Source organism: Oreochromis aureus, linkage group 3, assembly GCF_013358895.1.
Source record: "Oreochromis aureus strain Israel breed Guangdong linkage group 3, ZZ_aureus, whole genome shotgun sequence".
In the NCBI taxonomy this organism is placed as follows: domain Eukaryota; kingdom Metazoa; phylum Chordata; class Actinopteri; order Cichliformes; family Cichlidae; genus Oreochromis; species Oreochromis aureus.
In genome coordinates this window covers 38,752,918-38,774,125 of record NC_052944.1, presented here as the reverse complement: position 1 = coordinate 38,774,125, position 21,208 = coordinate 38,752,918, and the positions used below count along the sequence as shown (strand labels likewise).

The following is a 21,208-nucleotide window of genomic DNA, read 5'->3' as shown; positions in this document are numbered from 1 at the left end:
CTTTCATTGTTTATACCATTACAAAGGAAAACAAAGTCACCGGCCACCGAGGAAATGCCCGATGGCCAGTCCAGCATTGGTCGTGCCATCAGTTAACCCTTCGCGTGCCAACTGTGGCACGCGTGCCTAGGGTTGCCGACCCCTGGACTAGACCATCTCAGTGTTACTGTGTCGCTCGATTTTAACTCTAACCAATTATTGTAAAACACTGCCACCTTGTGGTAAAATCAGAAATACAATTTAACGAATGCTGATCATGAATGGCTCCTTTAGGCGTAAGTAAAGCAGAGAGATGTTTCCTCTTAAAAGTGTGCAACACAGTTGAGTGTGTGCCTCATTAAAAGACTGAAAGCAGTGAAGGAGTCAACATTCACAATTAAAAACAAGTCTCAAGTTTTATCTGTTTTTTAGTCATCTCATCTGACAAGCAGAATTAAATCATTCCCAGAATAAATTAAACACAGTGTGGAAAAACATGTGCAAGTTCTGCATGTGCAGACTAGTTTGCAATAAACAAATGTTGTTATGTTTTCATGTTTTAGATAAAACGGAACATAATATTGTGGGAACTTTCACCAAAGCAAGTCTTGTAAATTCCAGAAAAAAACACTCTTTGTGTTCTGTGAAATATAAATAATGGATTGATTGCTTGCTGCTCCTGGTTCTCTTTTGTTGCTCGCTCAGATTCACCAAGAAGAACAAAAAACCATGATAAAAAAGATATGAAGATAATATGAGGGCATATGTAATAGAGGAAATAATCAATAAACACCCATATCTCAGTGATAGTATCAGTCAGTGTGATAGACGAAATCATATTTTTAACAAAAGAAACAAGAATCACTCTATAAGGTCAGAGAGCTGCTGAAAAAATCAACAATGACAGAGCAATAAGTGGGGCTGGCATCTAAACACTCAGTGTGAGGGCTGAGTTGAGGATTTTAGGTAAGAGCCAAAGTTTGGTTCTTTAAAATCACACCCTTTGTAACAGAGGTATGTTTTTACAGGCTGTTATCCTTTACCTGGTGAATTAGGAGTGTAGTCCATCTCCTTCAAACTGTAGTTTCAACACAGCGGACAGCTCTTTTCATTTCCTGACTCCTCATCAATTCTCCCACCCACCTTTTCTTAACCTCTTTTTCAGGTTAGGGAAAGGAGAGAGGCGTGGTGTCAGCAGCATCTAACCGGTCAAAAAGGAGCGTTTCACGGATCATACAACTCTTCTTCTACTGGAAAAGATCCCTACATCACTCATACAGGAGGCATTATCACATGGCAGTTAAATATCTATAAACATGACAAACATACCAGTAAAAAGGACAAGAGCTCTAATGCCACAGAAAATAGTTAATCTGGTGGTTTAGCTGCATGTTGGAGCTCTGAAACTTAACGTTTAATCAATTTAAACATTAAAGCTTCCTGTCTCACATCCTGATACAGGAGACGTGGGAATCGCTTCAGTCTGTCTGCAGATCACAGTTAATACGACTGATTGAACAGGTGTTCCTGGTGTATGTTTGCTGTTCAACCAGCTGCAGGTGCAGCAAAATGTAAGCGAGAAGAAAAATATTTAATACATTTTCCAAATCACCACATTAAACAGGTCGGTACAGTGCGCGTGTCCTGGTTCGGCTCATATAATTAGACGTAGGCTATAGAACAAACTATAAACCCTCCTCCTCTCCCTGCAGAGGTCTGAGGGATCTTTCATTAATGATGACGCTGTGTTCCGGAGACTTGATTGGTCAGTGGGCGGTGCTTTCACACCTGTTGCTCTCTGATATGAAACTTAACCTGCTCCGGAGCAGGTAGGTCTACTGCACAGGTTATCATAGCGATTTATGTCGGTAATAAGTGAGCCACCTTCATAGTAGGCCACGGAAGTCACCCGGATAAACCGAGACTTTGCTTCGTAGTAGCAGTAGTTCTTTGACGTCGTTATGGCATCCGCTAGACGGAGAAACAATGAGACCTCGTTAGACGAATGTCAGTCATCGAGCAAGCTGCCGCGGAATGACAAGAGTCACATAGCAGCTTTAATTTTAGCTCGAGGGGGGAGCAAAGGGATCCCGCTGAAAAACATCAAGATGCTGGCCGGGGTCCCGCTCATCGGGTGGGTGCTGAGGGCCGCCGTGGACTCGGGAATGTTTGACAGGTGAGGAAGGACAAGAGCTTTTAATTGTATGATCAGATGAACGATCACCAACAGCCAACTTTAATTTCTTTTCTTAATGAAAACATCAAATCAGATTTATTATATAGAACCTGCTTCTGTCCACATGTCATAACGGCCTCGTTAAAGTATTCTGCACATCAGTAAAGTCAGGGAATATAAAATGCATCAGTTTGCTCCCTGATCGCTAAGCAGCTGCTCAGCTTTCTGTGTTCAGCTTTCAGTGTGACGTGGAGGAGTCCCACGCATCCTTTTAGGATGTTTACTTAAACAAAGTCGCAGATCAAGAAAACCGCTGGAATTTATCTTCTATATTTAACCTCTATTTTTGATCGGTGTGACTCCGCAGACATAACCTGCACATTATGAGAAACATTTTATGACATTTTTGTCAGCGACACGTCAGCCTGACGTCCCATAAACTTGTTTTGACGTTACAAACACTACCATCTGGAATTTGTCTCTTCCCATTAAAATCACCCTTAGCTGAAATATAACCACTCATACACTTAAACTATAAGTTACAGTAATTCATACAATTATGCAATAAAACCCTAAAACGTCCAGACTGCCAATAAGTTATTGCACTGGGATCATTCATCAAAAAAATCTGCTAACTAGAAGTGCAGATTTGTTGTTTTGGTTTTGGGTTTTTGTTTTTTGTTTGTTTTTTTTAAATCATACATCTGGGCCCTGTTTCAGAAAGCCGGTTTAGTGCAAACTCTGAGTAAGTATACCCTGAGTTAACGAAAACTCTGGGTTTTCGGTTTCACAAAGCGAGTTTAGATTAATTCTGAGTGAGTTACTATGACGACACACTCCGTGAAGCTAACCTGCCCCCTAGCAGGTTTACTTCAACTAACCCTGACCTTCTCCGCCTCTTTGTCGGAAACCTGACTGTAGGAAGTGTCAGACATGGCGTGCCCCTTCCTTGAAGAGCCAGTAGATGTTGAAGCCCAAATTCTCCGCAGAGCTCTCCGCCGGGAGAGAGTGATTAGAGCGCGTTTGGACATTTTATCATTTCCTGATGATTTTCCGTTTTTCAGCACAATCTATAATTTATTTGAATAACATCCTCAGGCCTTATATTGCTCATGTGAGACATGCGCGGACATTCTCTCAGTTCTGTACATATTATTTGTATTGCACTTCGTTTTTTTGCAAACGGGAGCTTTCTGTATAATACTGGTGACGCTGAGCACGTTTCCAAGGCTACCGTCTGTCGGGCAGTCAGGAATGTTACAGTTGCACTGAAACGTCTCCTGTACTCGTTTGTGGTGTTCCCCGGTCACAGACCCACAAGATTTATCAAAGAGGGATTCCACAAAATTGCAGGTATCAGGATGAACAAAACCTAATTCATGATGTGGTGATACTTGAACTACTACTTAGATTTTACATTTATTTTCAGGGTTCCCAGGCGTGATTGGCTGTATAGATGGCACTCACATTCCAATCATTGCTCCTTCAGTAAATGAAGGAGACTATGTGAACAGGAAGTCTTTCCACAGCATTAATGTACAGGTACATAGTTCCCTGTAGCATTTCAAACTAACAAATTATTTCATTATAGTAATGGAGTATAGTATAGGCCAACTGCTCCGCCTCTGTGAGTGGTGGTGGTGGAGGACCCCCACCTGTTTTTCGGGCCTCCGCTTTTTTTCTGTTGGCTATAACGGGCCACATTTGAGCATACAGAGTAAGCAAATATGTACTTGTAATGTGCTCAGATAATTTCAATAAGTGCTTACAGAAAGAAAATGAATGTAGCCTCTAACTGCAATTGATTTACATAGGACAAACAGACCAAGCACTATGGCTCATAATACAATTACACCTTACCTGTTTGGACTATAGTTTTATATTTTATTTTTACTTGCTGCCAGGAACGATTGGGGCCTGTTGGGTTGCACCTGCGCTCACATCACATCACAAAATAAAATGTATAAAATAAAAAATAAAATGAAATATAATAAAATAACGTATTAAATGGGTGGAAATCCCTAGATCAATGTTTAAATTAACACTCACGCATTGACTCTGACTCTGTCGGCTATGTATTGCCATGCATGCTCCCTTTCTTTTGCAGCTGAGGCTGTGTTACTTTTTTTCCGCAAAATTTGCATGTTATCGGCATATGCTGCCATCAGAATTTCGGCCTCAAGCGCTGTAAAATACACTGACCACGCCTTCTTTCCCTCCGTCTCCATGGTGACTCGCTTAATCTGTGCTCCACTAATCAGGGCTTTATGCGCGCGCTTAACTTGGGGTTAAAGCAACTCCGGGTTGATTGAACTAATTGTTATCAGCCTTTCTGAAACCGAATATTCTGAGTTGGACAGTTCGGGGTTACTCAACCCTGAGTATCATTTTTAACTCTGAGTTTTCTAAACCGGCTTTCTGAAACAGGGCCCTGGGGCCTGTTCTTCGTACCTCGCTTACTACATCCAAGATCAAATGATACATCCAAGATCAAATCATCGCGCTAACTTTGAGCTCGCTAATCCGGTTCTCCGAACACACCTGTTGTTGACGATTAGTACAGCTGGATGAAGTAATCTGAGATCACTGGGTGGCTTAAAAGGGGCTACGCATCGATAGTAGAAACATTGATCGGCAACCCTGTGATTGGTCGGCGAAGATGTCGAATAGCGCACTCAGTGTATTACGGCAGCAGAGCAAGAACTCTTGATTTTGGGATATCAGGAGTTTCAGAGTTTAATTAAAACGCAGGAGAACACTGCAAAGGCTGCAAAAGCAAGGAGAGAGGGCTGGCAGAAAGTTGCTGACAAATTAAACTCGTAAGTGATCCATGATATTACATTATATCATGTGATATTATATTATACCACATTATATTATATTACACCATATCCTCTTCCACATTAGAGCCACAACAGGACCCACTAGAACATGGGAACAAGTAAAAGTGAAATATAGGAATATTCTACAGAATGGTAATATTTATCACTTATATTGCTTTTAGTCTATGACAAGAGACCCTGGAATAATCTGTTTGTTTGTTCATAACAGCAACCAAGAAAAGGGCAGAGCAAATAAAGACAGGTGGTGGTCCTGCACCCCCTCGTCACACCCCTTTACGTACTGTGCCATTTATTGACATTGTGGGTTTTTTTGTGTGTAGTTTGACATAACACTCCATCACTTTTACCTGTTCCCATGCAAGGGGTGACTGAAGCATGCACAGTAAGTTGGGAGATATATATATATCGAGAGAGGAGAGAGAGAGAGAGAAAAAAAGTAAATAATACCCTCACGGGAGAATCGATATCTCTCTATGAGCACACTGTCGCGCTGAGCTAAAGGATCCCGTCTATCCCGCAATCTACGCTGAATTCTGTAAACCCTCCTTATCAATCTTGCACCTTCCGCAATGGGTTGCTCGCGTACAAACGGACAGGACATGGCTGCAACAGACTTCCCAAATCCACCTTCGCTTTTGTAGCGTGGTCTCTGATCTTGATTGCACGTAGTAATTTACTATTACTACTCTAAAATATGAATTACATCTGGAATGATCAAATACATGTAATAGAATGATTAATAATACATTTCCCTTTTTTTCTGAAATGACCTGTATGTATCTGTATGAAATCAATAAAAGAATCAAATGCTGCATTATCTTTAGTTACATTGATAATATTTATTTATGGTAAAACAGTGGCGAAATATCGCTGTTCCTTTCGTATGAATGCAGCGGACATACCTGAGTGGCCGCGATCTAATCCTGTTTACATAAAGTAAACCTGCTCCCGAGCAGGTTTACGCTTACGGCTCTGTTGCTATGACAGCAAGTCCCAGATGAGCTTCGAAGAACCGAACGATCCAAGATCACGCGAAATCGTCAACATTCAAATCCGGCTAACTTACTTAGCGAGGTACGAAGAACAGGCCCCAGATCCGTTCATTAAAATCTCGCGGTAAAAAAACAAAAAAACAAAACCTGGAGCATGCGCACTGAACTAGGGCATAATTGATATTCCAGCGAAAAGAACAGCAATTGCCAGTTATTTAGTCTTCCAACAACCGGTTTGTTCGTTTATCGATAAGCTTGGAGGTACGTGTGTGACCAAGAGGCTGGCAGGTTGTGTGCGTGTGGTTAATTACAGACACAAATTCTCATTTTATTTTGTTAGCTTTTTGCCGCTCATGTCTTGTTTTCTGATAAGGTGAAACTTCTCTGCCATCATTATCACAGCTGGCTGAGTAACTGTCAACAATTATACTGGACACATTTATGGATATTAAGCCAAGCACGCTGAGTCCCAGAATCCCTCTTAAGTCGCCCCAACAGGTGGATACACAGATTTGATTTAGCTAATTTCCTGATCCACCCCCGATTTGTTATTCAGGGATCTTTTATTTGTTAAGTAAAAAATGTGAAAAGACTGAGTCTCAGAATCCCACTAAACTCTTTAATTATAATGGATCACATCCATAGACCAAAAGTCGATATCGATATAACAATGTCGATATAAAAATTAAATAAGCAAAAAACAGACAGAAGAAACACCCTTCAACTATATTATGAGTGTTAACTGTTCAAAGTTTGTCCAGCAGAGGGCACTCTATAACTTCCCTCTTGCAACACCACAAACTCAACACACTGATCCGAACAAAGACGGGTGTAAACAAGCAAATAAAAAATAAATAACAAATGACAATTGGTAGAAAAATTAACTGTTTTGTATATCCAAAAACAAAAATATCGGGCGATATATCAGAGTATTGTTTTTCTTAATCGCTTACATTGGTCGATCTCTAATCACTATAGCTTTGGCTATGAGGACAAAATACAGAATGTATAGTAGTGTTATGAAAAGAGACGGTTACAATTAATAATAATGATTATGCACCTTCACTTTCACAGTGTGTGGGTATCAACGGACCATGACAAAATTGAGGAAGTTGCAAAGGCATGGGGTGCTCAGGTGCATCGGAGGAGTCCTAAAGTCTCCAGAGACTTTTCCTCATCAGTAGAAACCATCCAGGAGTTTCTTGAGCACCATAAAGGTAGGAACGTGTTTCTAAGATGGTCTCAAAGCATTGCCCTGCTGCCACACAGTGCAGATTACTCTGCTTTTCTTTTCACAGAGGTGGATATAGTTTGCCACTTCCAGGCTACATCACCGTGTCTCCACCCGTTCCACGTGAAGGAGGCCTTAGAGAAGATCACGGTGCACGGTTACGATTCAGTCTTCGCAGTGGTCAGGAGACACCAGTTTCGCTGGAAGGAGGTCGAAAAAGGATGTAAGGGAGCAAGTCTGCACATTTGACCTCTGATCTCATATTTACCTTTTACATCTGCCATTTTTTTAATCTCACCCTAAAATGTTTTACTCTCTTCAGAAAGTATCATGAAGAGAAAGAGAATGAGCTGCCTAGTTAGTTAGAAATATACTGTAGAATATTATTATATAATAAGCTCAAGTTATTCATCTATTATCCATTACGTGCTCCTACATGTTTCTATAACTAAACATATCAATGCTCCCCTTATCTGATTCTTATTGCACTACAAACTTCTTAAAATGCATTTAAAAACAACAAAGAACATAAAATTAATGTAATTAATGAGGTTTGTGCTCCTGGAGTGCTTCTTATATTTCAGCTGCCTAAGGGAAAGTATTTAAACTACTTTTAGAGGGTGTGGTTATCCTGATCAGTTTGTTTGTCTTCTCTTCCAAATAGACCTGTGTGTTGTTGTTTTTTTTACTCTCACTTTCTCAATTTTCACAAAAAGGTCAAATTTCTTGTCGGTATGTTAAAGGATTCAAATGACAGGGAGGAGCAGCCATTAAACAGTCGATCTTTGCACCTGCACCTTAGTAATTATTAACTGCAATAAACAAAATCCAACAGGTGCTTCACTGGACAAACAATGAATCCTTACAGTGACAGTCTTTTTCTTTTTTATACTTGTTTTTTAACTGCTTGGTGTTTCTAAAAATGGGATTGGAGAACTGGCCCCAAGTTGAGAACTGTATTTGAGCTATTACAGTCCTAAATTTCCAAGCTTATTAGCTCCCTTCATCTGATAATTATTGATTTGCATGCAAGCAGCTTTCAGTTTTGATACTTACTCACACTTGTGCTTGTTTTCCACCGGGGGGAAGCACAAAGGCAGTTGTTAGGCATTCATGGATTACTCGTCTCCCTGCAGAGAGTGTTTGTTTTTCAGGCAGTTTACAAAATACACTATACTGCCAAAAGTATTTGCTTGTCTAACCTTACATGCATATAAACTTGACATTGCATATGAACATCCCATTCTTAATCCATTGGGTTTAATATGTTCTCTGCTGACGTTTTAAAACTCTAACGGCTTCAACTCTTCTAGGAAGGCTTTCCACAAAATTTAGAGGTTATATGCGAATTTTTTTATGATTCTTCCTGGGGCACATTTGCGAGGTCAGACAGTGATGTATGATGAGAAGACCTGCCTCACAATCTTCTCTCTAATTCACCCCAAAAGAGTCCTTTCGGGTTGAGGTCAGGACTCTGTGCAGGCCAGTCAAGTTCTTCCACACCAAACACGCTCATCCGTGTCTTTATGGGCTTTTCTTTGTGCACTGGTAAGCACTCATGTTGGAGCAGTAATGGGCCATCCCCAAACTGTTCATTTGTTGAAACTTTTGTTCATTTATATCTTGCATTCACACAGAGTGCCAAAGAGGAGTGCAGCCATCCGTCAGGTGCGCAGCTCCAGGCTGGTGGCATCGTAACTTTGAACATTAAACTGCTGCTGTGCATTAATAAAACAAAACTAATAACAGCTAACATTTACAAATCTAGTTGACTAGTCCCATACTTTTGTATTTTAAAAGAGGCGTGAAAGACCCAGAATCTCACAGAAGTGAAGGCTTTTTGCAGCAACAGTGAATCCCCTCAGACAAGAACTAAAAGACTCTTAAGTTCCTACTGTCACCATACGGAGTGTTAATATATCCTGATGCGGTGAATCATAAAATCAAACTTTAAGTCCTAATTTAGTTGTTGATTCCTTTTCACTTGCTTACTTATCACCAATAAGACATTTTGAACCATGCATCCTGTTTTACTTGGCATGAAGTCATTTCACTTTGGCACATACATGTATTTCTAAGTTGTGTTTGTAATTACCCACACGCACACAACCTGTCAGTGCACTTGATTACACACCTACCTCCAGGTTTACAACCAGTTTAAAGGTTAACTCATAAACTGGTTGTTGGAAATATAAATCGTGACTGTTGTTCCTTTTACTGGAATATCCTTTTTATCCTTCTTCATCGTGCGCACTCTTGTTTCCTTTTTTCATTAGTTTTATGAACAGATCAATACAACTCTTAACATGTATATGATAAAAGACACACAAACAAACAAAGCTACAGAGTTTAACATATTTCTCCCAGATTTGGTCACCCACCTACTATGATGGCATGAATTTCCATTAAATGTCTTTTTAAAAACTGAGTTCACTCACACACTGGTTACTATGCCAAGAAGCAGACAGCTTCTCTGTGTAAATAACTGCTTAATGGAAAGAGGAGTTTGCATTGTTATTAACAGATCCTGCTTCCTTCTAGCTGGTGAGCAAACAGTGCCGTTCAATCTGGAGCCAGCCAAACGGCCGCGGCGTCAGGACTGGCCAGGGGAGCTGTGTGAGAATGGCTCATTTTACTTCGCCAAAAAAGAGATCATTGAAAAGGAAGGTCACTTGCAGGTAAAGGTGGTGTGGATGATGGTGGTGGTGCATATACAGTTCATAATGACTCTGAAAAAACAGCCCGAATGCCAAACAGTTAAATCGTGCCTGGTTTATTCTTGGTTGGCACCAACATTAAACACACACCTATAAAACAGCAGCAGATGAGAATGATGACAAATGGATCAGATTTCATCAGCTAGGTTGTCAAAGAGATTGTTCAATCCCTTTTGCTGGAAAAACATCTGGGCATGCTGTCTGCAACCTTTTGGAATCTCCAGACTCTTTGCTTATGAATAGGAGTCCTTGGACTGTAGAAAAAAAGTCTGCTTAAAACAGGAACAATGTTATGTTTATAGGAAAAAAGTGTCATTGAATAAGAAGCTGAACTTAACTGTGGGAGGAAGTAAAGAAAAACAGAGTTGCTGAGTTGGATTTCCTGTGTTGAAAGTTTAGTTAGTTGTGCTGTATTTTTGTGACCTTGGGATTGGGGAGAATTGTGAAATATTACTTGATTGAAATATAGTTTTTTGTGTGATTCTTACTGAAACTGATATTGGGTTTGGTTTCATTTGATAGTCAGAGTCTTAGGTATTTCTCTTTTTAATTGTTGTGTAGTTTGATGTATTTAGGAGAAGAATCTGGCAAAAACCAAAACAAAACCCAAAACATAAGGACAGAGATCTGGCTGGTACCCCAAAAGGAAAAAAAAGCTGTAATAAACCAAAGGACCAAATTGGACCGTGACAGCTCCACAGCTTTTCCAGACCCTTTGTGTAACGGTATATCTAAGTCATGCTTGTGTTTTCACCTCTGTAGGGCGGTAAGTTAACCTACTATGAGATGCTGCCGGAGTACAGCGTAGATATAGACGTGGACATTGACTGGCCTGTGGCAGAACAGAGGGTTCTCAGGTGAGAAGTGCCTAAAATAATGTCTACCAGTCAGCTTTTATTCAACTATCCATTCCCTTTCCTAATCCAGCCTTATCCAATCAGGTATGGTTACTTCGGTAAGGTCACACCAGAGGTGGTCCGCCTAATGTTCTGCAACATTTCCGGCTGTTTAACGGATGGAAAGATCTTTATGTCTGTGTCGGGAGAGGCAATGGTGTCTGTCAACACCAGAGACACAACTGGGCTTCGGATGCTGCAGGAAGAACAAGTTGAGGTTGGATTTCTTCAGCTGTCTGAACAGAATTACGTAAACTGGCCCATCTTGTGGAACGTCGCTCACAAAACTGCACTCTGTCTCGCTTCACCAGGTCATACTGTTGACCACAGAGAAAGACCCCATTGACCCAGCTTTGCTTAAGAAACTTGAAGATAGGATAAAGTGCAAGGTCGAGAAGGTGGGAAAGGAGCCGCTGAATGATTTGCAATCAATTGTTGAGAAGAAGAAGCTGGAATGGAAGGATGTGGCGTTCATGGGTAAAACAACTGTATTTTTATTTGTTAACAGTTTAATTGGCAGGAATTGGAAACATGTTGAAGTTACTGCTTTAAAAAGTGGTGTATTTAACATTTATGTTAAAGTGTTCTTGCTGTTTTAATCAAATCTGAATAGTGTCTGCAAACAAATTAACACTTAAAGACGCCTGACTGTTTGTGTTTGTGCATCCAGTCTTTGCAGCTTGTTTAAGTAAATTATTATAGGGACTAATGATCTTCTTCTGTCCCCTCTCAGGTTTTGATCAAGCAGATGTGAAATGCCTGAACCTGGCAGGACTGAGTGCAGTACCCGACGATGCTCCAGCTGTGGCTAAAAAGGCTGCAAAGTACATTTGCCGCCCTGCTGGGGGATCGGGAGCTGTGAGGGAGTTCACCGAGCACATTCTGCTGCAGAAGCAAATGGCAAAATCTCAGAGGGAGCAGGACCGCATCGACCGCCACAACTTCTAATCTTAAAAGAAGTCTACGTGGAAAAGGTTGAGAGTAATAAAACAAAACGATTCACGTGCATGTTAGAAATATTGAGGCCAGATTTACAGTAGTGGTGAAAAAAAAAAGCCCACCCTCTTTCAATCTAAGGTTTTATATATCAGGACATCAAAAAAGTCATGTGGTCCATACAGAAATGCAAAACACATTAACACATATTAAAACAGTTTTTTAAAATAAACTACAAGGAAACTGTTCCCACTAAAGGTCCAAACAACAAACTTGTTGCACCACTTGGCAGCTGGTCATGTGTGACCCAAAAGTAAAGAAAGGACTGAACCAAGCATCACTGGATATTTCACTAACCATACTGCATCTGACAGAAAAGCAAACAGTTATGTGATTACATGGTGCAAAGTAAGGAATGTAAGCACCTTGACCCAAAATACAACATCCCAGTAAAAAATATTTTTCATTTTTATAGCTACAATATTGTGTTGATCCTAGAAGGGATAATAGTTATTTTGTTAAACTAAAGTCTTAAGAATTCACGTTATACTTTGGTTTAAAATTTACAAGAAAAAGACTAAGTGAGCTACTTTTATTCTTACATTGAACTTATGCAGTCCTACTATATGTAATACTCTGACATTCCTACTGCACTGTAAACATTGAATTAGGTATTAACTTTTTATAGTTTCTTAAAAAATATAATTTTTTTTTTTTTCACTATGGCTAAGCAATGTACTTGACCTCTTAGGTTCTCAAAATTCTGGTCATTTTTAACACTAATAGAAGGTTTTTCAGTTGATTTAATAAATCTGGTCAAAAATATTCCCTGGCATTCATGTCTGACTTGGTGGTAGCTGGGTTAAAGCAAAGAAACTTGCACCCAGACCTCATGCAGTGAAGGTTTTTGTCCCCCCTCCACCACCACACACACACACACACACACACACACACACACTCTACGAATAGGATTCTTGCACTCTCTATGGAATAAAAGAAGAAATTTTGACAATGCTGTGAATTTCACACGTTAAATCAGATGTTAAGTTAGGTTAGGGTTGAATTCCATCACACAAAGTAAAGCACCAAATGTAAACATAAGGCGTAAGCTAGCACTAGCAAGGCTGCACTGAATTGTCACATTTACTACAAGGACACTGGAGGACTGTACTAGAAAGCAGTGTTTGGGGTCAACCCTGAAGTTACCGGTTGTATTTTTAACACTGTGAGTAAGATCTCTCTGTAATCACATATCTACAGATGGAGTCACTGTTATGTTTTTCTTTTCGAAACTGGCAGATAGTGCCTCCAAGTCCTGGGAAGAAGTCATGCAAAAATCCAAATAATTACAAGGTCGATGTGAAAAAGAAATGAAGTCCTCTATCACCTCTCCACTCAAAAACATACCACAGTTAGCATGCATCTGTTGTTTATGCCGCTAATATCCCCTGCTGCCCTGCTTCACACATAAGGGCAATGCCTTAAATAAAACTGAAGTTTGATGGTTTCTCAGTAAGGTTTAGAGTTGAAGCTAGCTGGATTCTGTCACTTTCCTCTTTTTGCAGGCTTTATGCTTAGCTAGGTTTCTCCTCACTGTAGCATACTCTAGATTATTCTAGAATAGGGTAAGAAAGCAAGTGTATTCCTTAAAAATAAGAATTTATGAGTGTTTGTAACTGGTAAGGGGGGGGTTGGGGTGTAAGGCGTATGTGGTCCATTTTTGCAAGTGGTGTGGAAATTTGTTATTCTTTCCATTTTTATTTCTGTTATTCAATAATTTTGCATTGCTTTTCTCCCGTGCTTGTTTTGGTTAAATGTCTTTTAAATCATTCTCTGATTTTAATTTGACTGGATTGTGATTATTTTATGATTATTTTTAAATGAATAAAATTCATTTCCTTGTATTTCAAGTTAACAAAACAAATCTGGGTACTGTCATCATTATTCATTTTCTTAACAGGAATGTAGTTGAACAAAGACAATTTAGGTCATCACAAGAACTCAACACTTTATGGCATTTGCTAATTTTATTTTGAGCATCGGACAATTTCTCTGCCAAAAGAATTTCTGGCAGTGGTCAATTTTGGCCAATTCTGTCATCATGTTTCTAAAGTATCGACTGAGACTAAAGTTTGTTAAGGCCTGCCATTTAGTGAAACCTTGGCAAATAGAGGCATATTCACCAAACAATCACAGTAACTACTATAAAAGTTAAAAGTATAGTTAAACCAAAACAAAACATTAAATGTGTGCAAGAAATAGGTTTTTGCTCTACACTGGATTAAAAGGACACCAATGGGGGCTGTTAATAGTGTACAGACACATTGTCTTTTTCCTTATCAAGTGATAATCCATTGTAAATACACTGCTCAAAATTAAAGAAACCCTTAAAAACACATCAGATCTGAATGTGCAAGAAAAGTCTTGCTGGATATCTATACTGATATGGACTGGGTAATATTAGGAATGAAAAGTTACCACATCATTTGACAGGAATTGATGCAAATTATGATCCTACAGAGGGAGGAATTTAAACAAAACAAATACCAAAGGGAAACAATAATGTGGCAGATTAGTTCCATTTTGCTAAAATTTCATTGCAGCAACTCAAATTGGTACTCGGTACTTTGTATGGTCCCCACAGGCTTGTGTGTATGCCTGACGACATCAGAGTATGGATGGTGTCCTGGTGTCCTCCTAGATCTGGACCAGGGCATTACTGAGCTCCTGGACAGTTTGAGGGGCAAACGATCTGACAATGGCTCCAAGTGTTTCATCCCGATACCTAATGTCAGTCAGGGTGCTGTTGTCTAGCCTGTAGAGGTCTGTGTGGTCTGTGTCAGTGATGGACCCTCTATGGACCATCACTGACCCACCACCAAACTAGTGATGCTGAACAATGTTACTGGAAGCATAATGTTCTCCGCGGCTTCTCAGACCCTTTTACCTGTGCCAATGTGTTTCCTGGTGATCTATGAAAAGCACAGGACTCCAGTGGTGGACCTGCCAATTCTGGTATTCTGTGGCAAATGCCAACCCATCCTACTGATGGGTCAAGGACCTGCAGCCTTGTCCAGCTCTGTGTCTGGCCCCTGGAATCTCCTCCATGCTCTTGGGACTGTACTGAGAGACACAGCAACCCTTATGGCAATGGCACATATTGCTGTGCCATCCAGGAAGAGTTTGATTACCTGTGCTGCCTCTGTAGTGGTAGATATTGCTACCATTTGCATCTTTTACAACACAGTGGCTTCATAGTAGAAGAGTCCAGGTGCTGAACTGGCCTGCCTGCCATCGATCCAGATCTTTCACCAAATGAAAACATTTGGAGCATCATGAAATTTAAAATACACCAAAGAACACCCAGAACTGTTGAGCAGCTAGAATCCTATATCAGACATAAATGGGACAAAATTTCTCTCCCAAAAGTCCAGTAGCTGGTCGCTTCAGTTTCCAGATGAATACAGACAAGAAGAGGAGATGCTACGCTTTTGCAAACATGGCCCTGTCACAACTTTTTCAGACTTGTGGCTGCCATCAAACTCAAAATGACCTTATTTAGTTCTGCATATTTTGTCAGTTTGAAGATTGCTTTTTCTATGTTCTGTTTTTAACTGAACTACTACTACTAATAATAATAATAACATAATAATAATCTAGTTGCACTTGTACACAATGTCATGGTCAGAAATGGGTTTGCTTTTCCAAGAGAGCAAAGTCATACATTTCTCTTAATGGCACACAAGAAGAGCTTATTCAACCTTGTTTAAGCCACTTTGGGAGACCTGTGCTCTACAGTAATTTCCATGGTGTGCTACAGTTAAACTGGTTGAACTTGTTCACTCTGTGGTTATGAATGACACATATTTGTATAACACACCAGTGTTTCAAAAAGCTTCTATGGACACTGCGAGAGAGTGCAGAATGTGAGAATGCCATGATCCAGATAACAGTTCATCATTTTCAGGGATTTGTGTTTTAAGCCACATACTGACACAGGCACAAACAGATGTTACTAATACACTCATGAACTTTTGTCAAGGGACAAAACTGTTATTGTTGGTAACTCACAAGAAAAAGAGAAACAAAACACAGGAAACATTTGCAGAAAATTGACTAAATACTGCTTAACCAAGGTAGACAGAGACTGCTGTAAGAAAAAATGACATCAAAGGAAAATATAAATGATGCAATCTATGTTACAAAAGGAATAAAACTCAAAAACCCAAAATGAAATCATAAGCCACAGAAAACTGAAGGCCCGGGGACGATGACAACTTTGAGGGAAAATCATATGTTCAAATTCTTTTTAAGGAGTCTGATCACTGATCCTTACAGATCACTTCTTAATATCCATCCGTCCATTTTTTTTGGTGTGTGTTTGTTTGTTTTTTGTGTTGTTTGATGTGGGGACATACTGCAAATCAGTTTCCCATTGGGGACAATAAAGTTACCATTGACTATTGTCCATCCATCCATCTTTTTCCGCTTATCCAGGGCCGGGTCACGGGGGCAGCAGCCTAAGCAGAGAACCCCAGACCTCCCTCTACTCTGAGCCCCTCCCGGATGGCCGTATTTCTAACCCTATCTCTAAGGGAGAAGCCAGCCACTCTTCAGAGCAAGCTCATTTCCGCTGCTTGTATCCGTAATCTCATTCTTTTGGTCACTACCCACAGCTCGTGACCATAGGTGAGGGTAATCACACATATCAACCGGTAAATTGACAGCTTTGCTTTTACATTCAGCTCTCTCTTCACCACGACAGACCGGTATAGCATCCACATCACTGCAACCGCAGCACCAATCTGTCTGTTGATCACCCACTCCCTTCTCTCGTCACTTGTGAACAAGACCCAGAGATACTTAAACTCCTCCAACTGGGGCAGGAACCCATCCCTGACCTGGAGTGGGCACTCCACCCTTTTCCAGCTGAGGACCATGGCCTCAGATTTGGCGGTGCTGATTTTCATTCCCACCACTTCACACTTGGCTGCAAACTGTTCCAGTGCGAGCTGGAGGCCATCACCCAATGAAGCCAAAAGAACCACATCATCTGCAAAAAGCAGAGATGAGATTCTGAGACAACCCAAGTGAAAGCCTTCCACCATCTGGCTATGCCTTGAAATTCTGTCCTCAAAACTTACAAACAGAATCGGTGACAGACATGAGCTCGTTTCTGACTCGTTTCTGGTTGAGTCCGACTTATTGCCGGCTATCTGGACCAAACTCTTGCAACAGTTGTGTAAGGATCAAATGGCCTGTAGCAATGGGTCAGACACCCCATACAGTGGTCCCTCGTTTATAGTGGGAGTTATGTCCTAAAAATAACCCGTGATAGGTGAAATCCGCGAAGTAGCCAGCTTTATCTTTTACAATTATTATAAATGTTTTAAGTCTGCAAAACCCCTCACTACACACTTTATACACCTTTCTCAGACAGGTATTAACATTTTCACACTTTTCTCTCTTGTTTAAACACTCTCAAAGTTCAAACCTTCATAGAAAAATAAGTCCATTATTATAGAATGAAACCAAAGATTAAACCCTGTTTTCAGGTCCAGAACATGGGAATAGAGTAGCACATGAGAGAATTCAACATTAATGAATCAATGGTACGGAAGTAGAGGAAGCAAGAAGAATGAGTTGAGTAAAGTCTGACTTATCTATCTGTTATGTTTCACTTAATGGGCCTTATGATCCGGTGCGCCTTATGGTCCAAAAAATACGGTAACTTCTACCTTCCTTTAGCATGTCAAGAAGTGGAACTTTTTGTGCAATGATTAGCATCTTCCTCAGCCTTTTGGGTGCTACCACAGGTATCTTTGACGGTGCAAAATGTTTTGTCAACATTGTTGTGTTTGTTGGGGAGAAAACTTACAAACATACAGTACAGCACTTCAGAGTCACACTGCTAGCGATCGAAGATTTATGTAAATTTGACAAGCTGAACACATTCTGTACTGTACAGGAGACACGGCACGGAGGAGCTTGATTGACAATGGTCTACAGCCGACCAGGATGCAGAACACAATGCGCTGTAAGAAAAAAAAAACATGCAAAATTGCACACAAAAAAAATCCGCGAAACAGCGAGGCCGTGAAAGGTGAACCGCGTTATAGCGAGGGACCACTGTACTCCCGAAGCACCTCCCACAGGACACTCAGAGGGACAAGGTCGAATGCCTACTCCAGGTCCACAAAACACATGTTGACTGCTTAGGAAAACTCCCATGCACAAGTATCCTTGAGAGGGTAAAGAGCTGGTCCAGTGCTCCACGACCAGGACCAAAACCGCATTGTTCCTGCTGTATCTGAGGTTCAACTAACGGACGGACTCTCCTTTCCACCACTCTGGCATAGGCTTTCCCAGGGAGGATGAGGAGTGTGATCCCCTATAGTTGGAACACACCCTCCGGTTCCACCATGCCCCTGATCTCCACGCAGCATTGTAGAGGCATGTCAACCAAGACAGCCCTAAACATCCAGCACCTTCAGGAACTCAGGGCAAACCTCATCCACCCCAGGGGCCCTGCCACCAAGGAGTTGTTTAATTGCCTCAGTGACCTCTGGTTGGGTGTTGAAAGGAATACTTTGAGCACCTCCTTAATCCCACTTGCACGTCTTCCGTGGAGTATGCAGAGTCTGGGGATGAGGGGGACAACACTTCTTAATACCTTTGCTTAAATTTCATGGGAAAAACTTCTGGATGTAGAAGTCACTAATTATGACTCTTAAAAGGTTTTTATCAACTAACATGGAGAATGAAGCCCTCCCAATCTAACTTCATTCTTCAACAATGTCTCTGTATGTTTTTTTGTACAAGTGCAATAGACCAGAAAGTGTATGCTATTAGCTCCATTTGAACAATCATCCTGGTCCAGCCTCTATGACGGCTGGCCTCTCACCTGCATCTGAAATATGCCCACTGAAAACCAAACAGGCTTAAATGCGCATGGAGTTTATTTCAAGATATTATGAGTGCCAAACTCTCATCGCTACAATTTCTTAGTGCGGATGCTTTTGTCTTGTTTTATTAGAAGTTTATATAATGAAAATCTTTGTATATGTTGCAAATCAGGTTTGTTCATTTGCCTCTAAGGTCACGCCTTTAAAGACAGAACTAACTGCCAAACTGTCCCTGTGCCTCGAGTGTTGCCCTGCCACTGCTTTGCCCTTTTTGCCGTGTGTCATTTCCATGCCCTTTCTCATTTCATAGACTGGATATCCTCGATTCCCCTCTTTAGGTCTTAGTCCCTGCTACCAAAGAAGACAAGGATGCACAATTAATTAATTGGCAGGAATAAATCCTGCTTTTTTTGTGTCTCCACTTGCCTGCACGTGCCATTCAGTCGCTTGCCTGCACCTACTCATCTCTAAAGTATTCATCTACTTGTCACAAACACACCTGCCTGTTAAATGTCACCAATTCCACCTGTACAACCAGATAATCAGGATTTCCACACCTCCTAAGTCAGGTCAATTACATTTATTTGTTATTATCTGTTAGTAAATCTCTTTAAATGAATGGATGAATGAAAAAATGAAGGATACAAAATGTTTAAACAGCTTTAAATGTATCAGCAATGCAGAGATAACAACCTGCTCCTGAATACATCCAAGACAAAAGAACTGATCACTGACTATAGGAAGAAAAAAACAAGACATTAAGCCTTTAAATATCATCGGGGGACTGTGGAGAGGGTCACAGACCTCTGGTTTCAGGGACTTTACATCAAAGAGGATCTAACCTGGGGTGTAAACATCACAGCAGACATAGCAGAGACTATACTTCCTGGGGGTTCTCAAGAAGAACAAGTGTCTCTGGGATTGTTTTGTCCTCCATAGAGAGCTTATTATTATTTACATGACTTGAATCTTCTTTAATGGGGCATCCAATAAAATTATTGGACACCCCCTTCCTATGCTGGAGGATTTACACAGTCCCCGCTACCTCAGAAAGGCTAATAACATCATAATGGATCCATCTCACACTTGTCTACTCCTATATGAACTGTTACTGCCATGGCAGACAGTACCGAACAATTAAAAGGACAAACAGACTGAAAAAATGTTTTCTCCCAGGGCTGTACGAGCATTAAACACTGCAACATCTAACTGAATCTGCTCTGTGCACAAAGGGGTTGGGAATAGCTGTTGTATTTTTTTCTGTTTTTATATCTTATGTAGCTTATAGTTTCTTTTTATTTTTTATGACTGCTGTGAGTGATCTTTGCACTGTTGAGATCTTTGCACTATATTTAGTTGCACATGTTAAACATTACAGTGACAATAAAGACATATTCTAGCTGACACTGGTAATGAGGAGGCCTGTGTGCCCGTCCAGCATGCTGACAATGAGGCTTCCAACGAAGGAATATGATGTTGGATATAGTGATCTGTCTCTAGTAACACTGTGCCAAAGATCATCTTTCTATCACACACAAGTCAAAGTGAACTCACAGAACTATGCAAACTGAGACACACCGATGATATTAGTTGTGAATGTACAAATGCAATACGTTTGTGTATTATCTGACATCAATTTCAAATATATTTACCATCGTTTTTACAAGTGGGTATTTTAGCAAATGTACAAAGATTGTGTCCATTGTTATTGGGTAGCAGCTTATTGTTTTCTTTCATGGTCCTGGGTCCAGTAATTTAGAGTTGGTATCTTATGTTAAGTCTTGGTAATATTAGTACCGGTATGTTGTTATTTTCCCTGATCATGAATTATATAAACTTTTTGCAGTTTGTTTATACTCTAGTCTAATCTCTTTTTGTCATTCCCAGTCTGTCTCCCCAGTCGGGTCCTGTGCCTGTCTGGTGTTCGGTCTCCATTGTTGTCTGAGTTCCCTGTTTGTTCTGTCAAGTTCGTATGTCTTAGTCAAGGTTTCTGTGTTAGTCACTTCCTGTCTTGTGATGTTCCTTTTTCCTATCCCTGTCTTGTCAGTTAGCGTCTGTTCAGCTGTGCTCCAAGGTGTGTCCACTCTGCCCTACTCTCCTACTGTGTTTACATCTCTTTGTCATGTACCCCCTCACTGTCTGTTGGTCTGGTCTGCTCTGTTATTGTGTTTGCTTTTGTTTTCATTGCCTTTTCCTGAGAAAATAAAAGCTGTCATTTTAAGTTTTTGTCTGCTTGCAAGTCCTACACGCTGGGTCGATTCTCTGCATGCCACAGCCCCCCAGCACATGACATTTTTAATCTTTGTGCTTAACTAGATCAGCCTGCTTTATCAGTACATCTCTGGGCCCACCTCTACTGAGATGTTTCTTTACTACTAAGAGTGTTTTCCCCTTCAGCAAACATCAAACTCACAGAGTTTACTCTCCAAAGTTATGCAGGGAGTTAAAAACCTTCAGGCTCACTGATTTTCATTTGGATACCCAGAGTCCTGTTTCACAGACACCTAACCTTGTAAACTATACAGTTGTAAGG

General features: G+C 40.6%; 1 protein-coding gene across 1 annotated transcript; it reads left to right on the top strand.

Moving 5' to 3' along the window:
* The first annotated feature begins 1,787 nt into the window (after positions 1 to 1,787).
* LOC116317091 (N-acylneuraminate cytidylyltransferase-like) lies at positions 1,788 to 13,690 on the top strand. The gene is made up of 8 exons (XM_039610280.1): positions 1,788 to 2,155; positions 7,065 to 7,207; positions 7,289 to 7,444; positions 9,763 to 9,899; positions 10,701 to 10,795; positions 10,880 to 11,051; positions 11,146 to 11,311; positions 11,568 to 13,690. Exons 1-8 carry the CDS (start codon positions 1,941 to 1,943, stop codon positions 11,780 to 11,782), a joined length of 1,299 nt encoding a protein of 432 aa, XP_039466214.1. The 5' UTR covers positions 1,788 to 1,940; the 3' UTR covers positions 11,783 to 13,690.
* Positions 13,691 to 21,208: the final 7,518 nt, after the last annotated feature.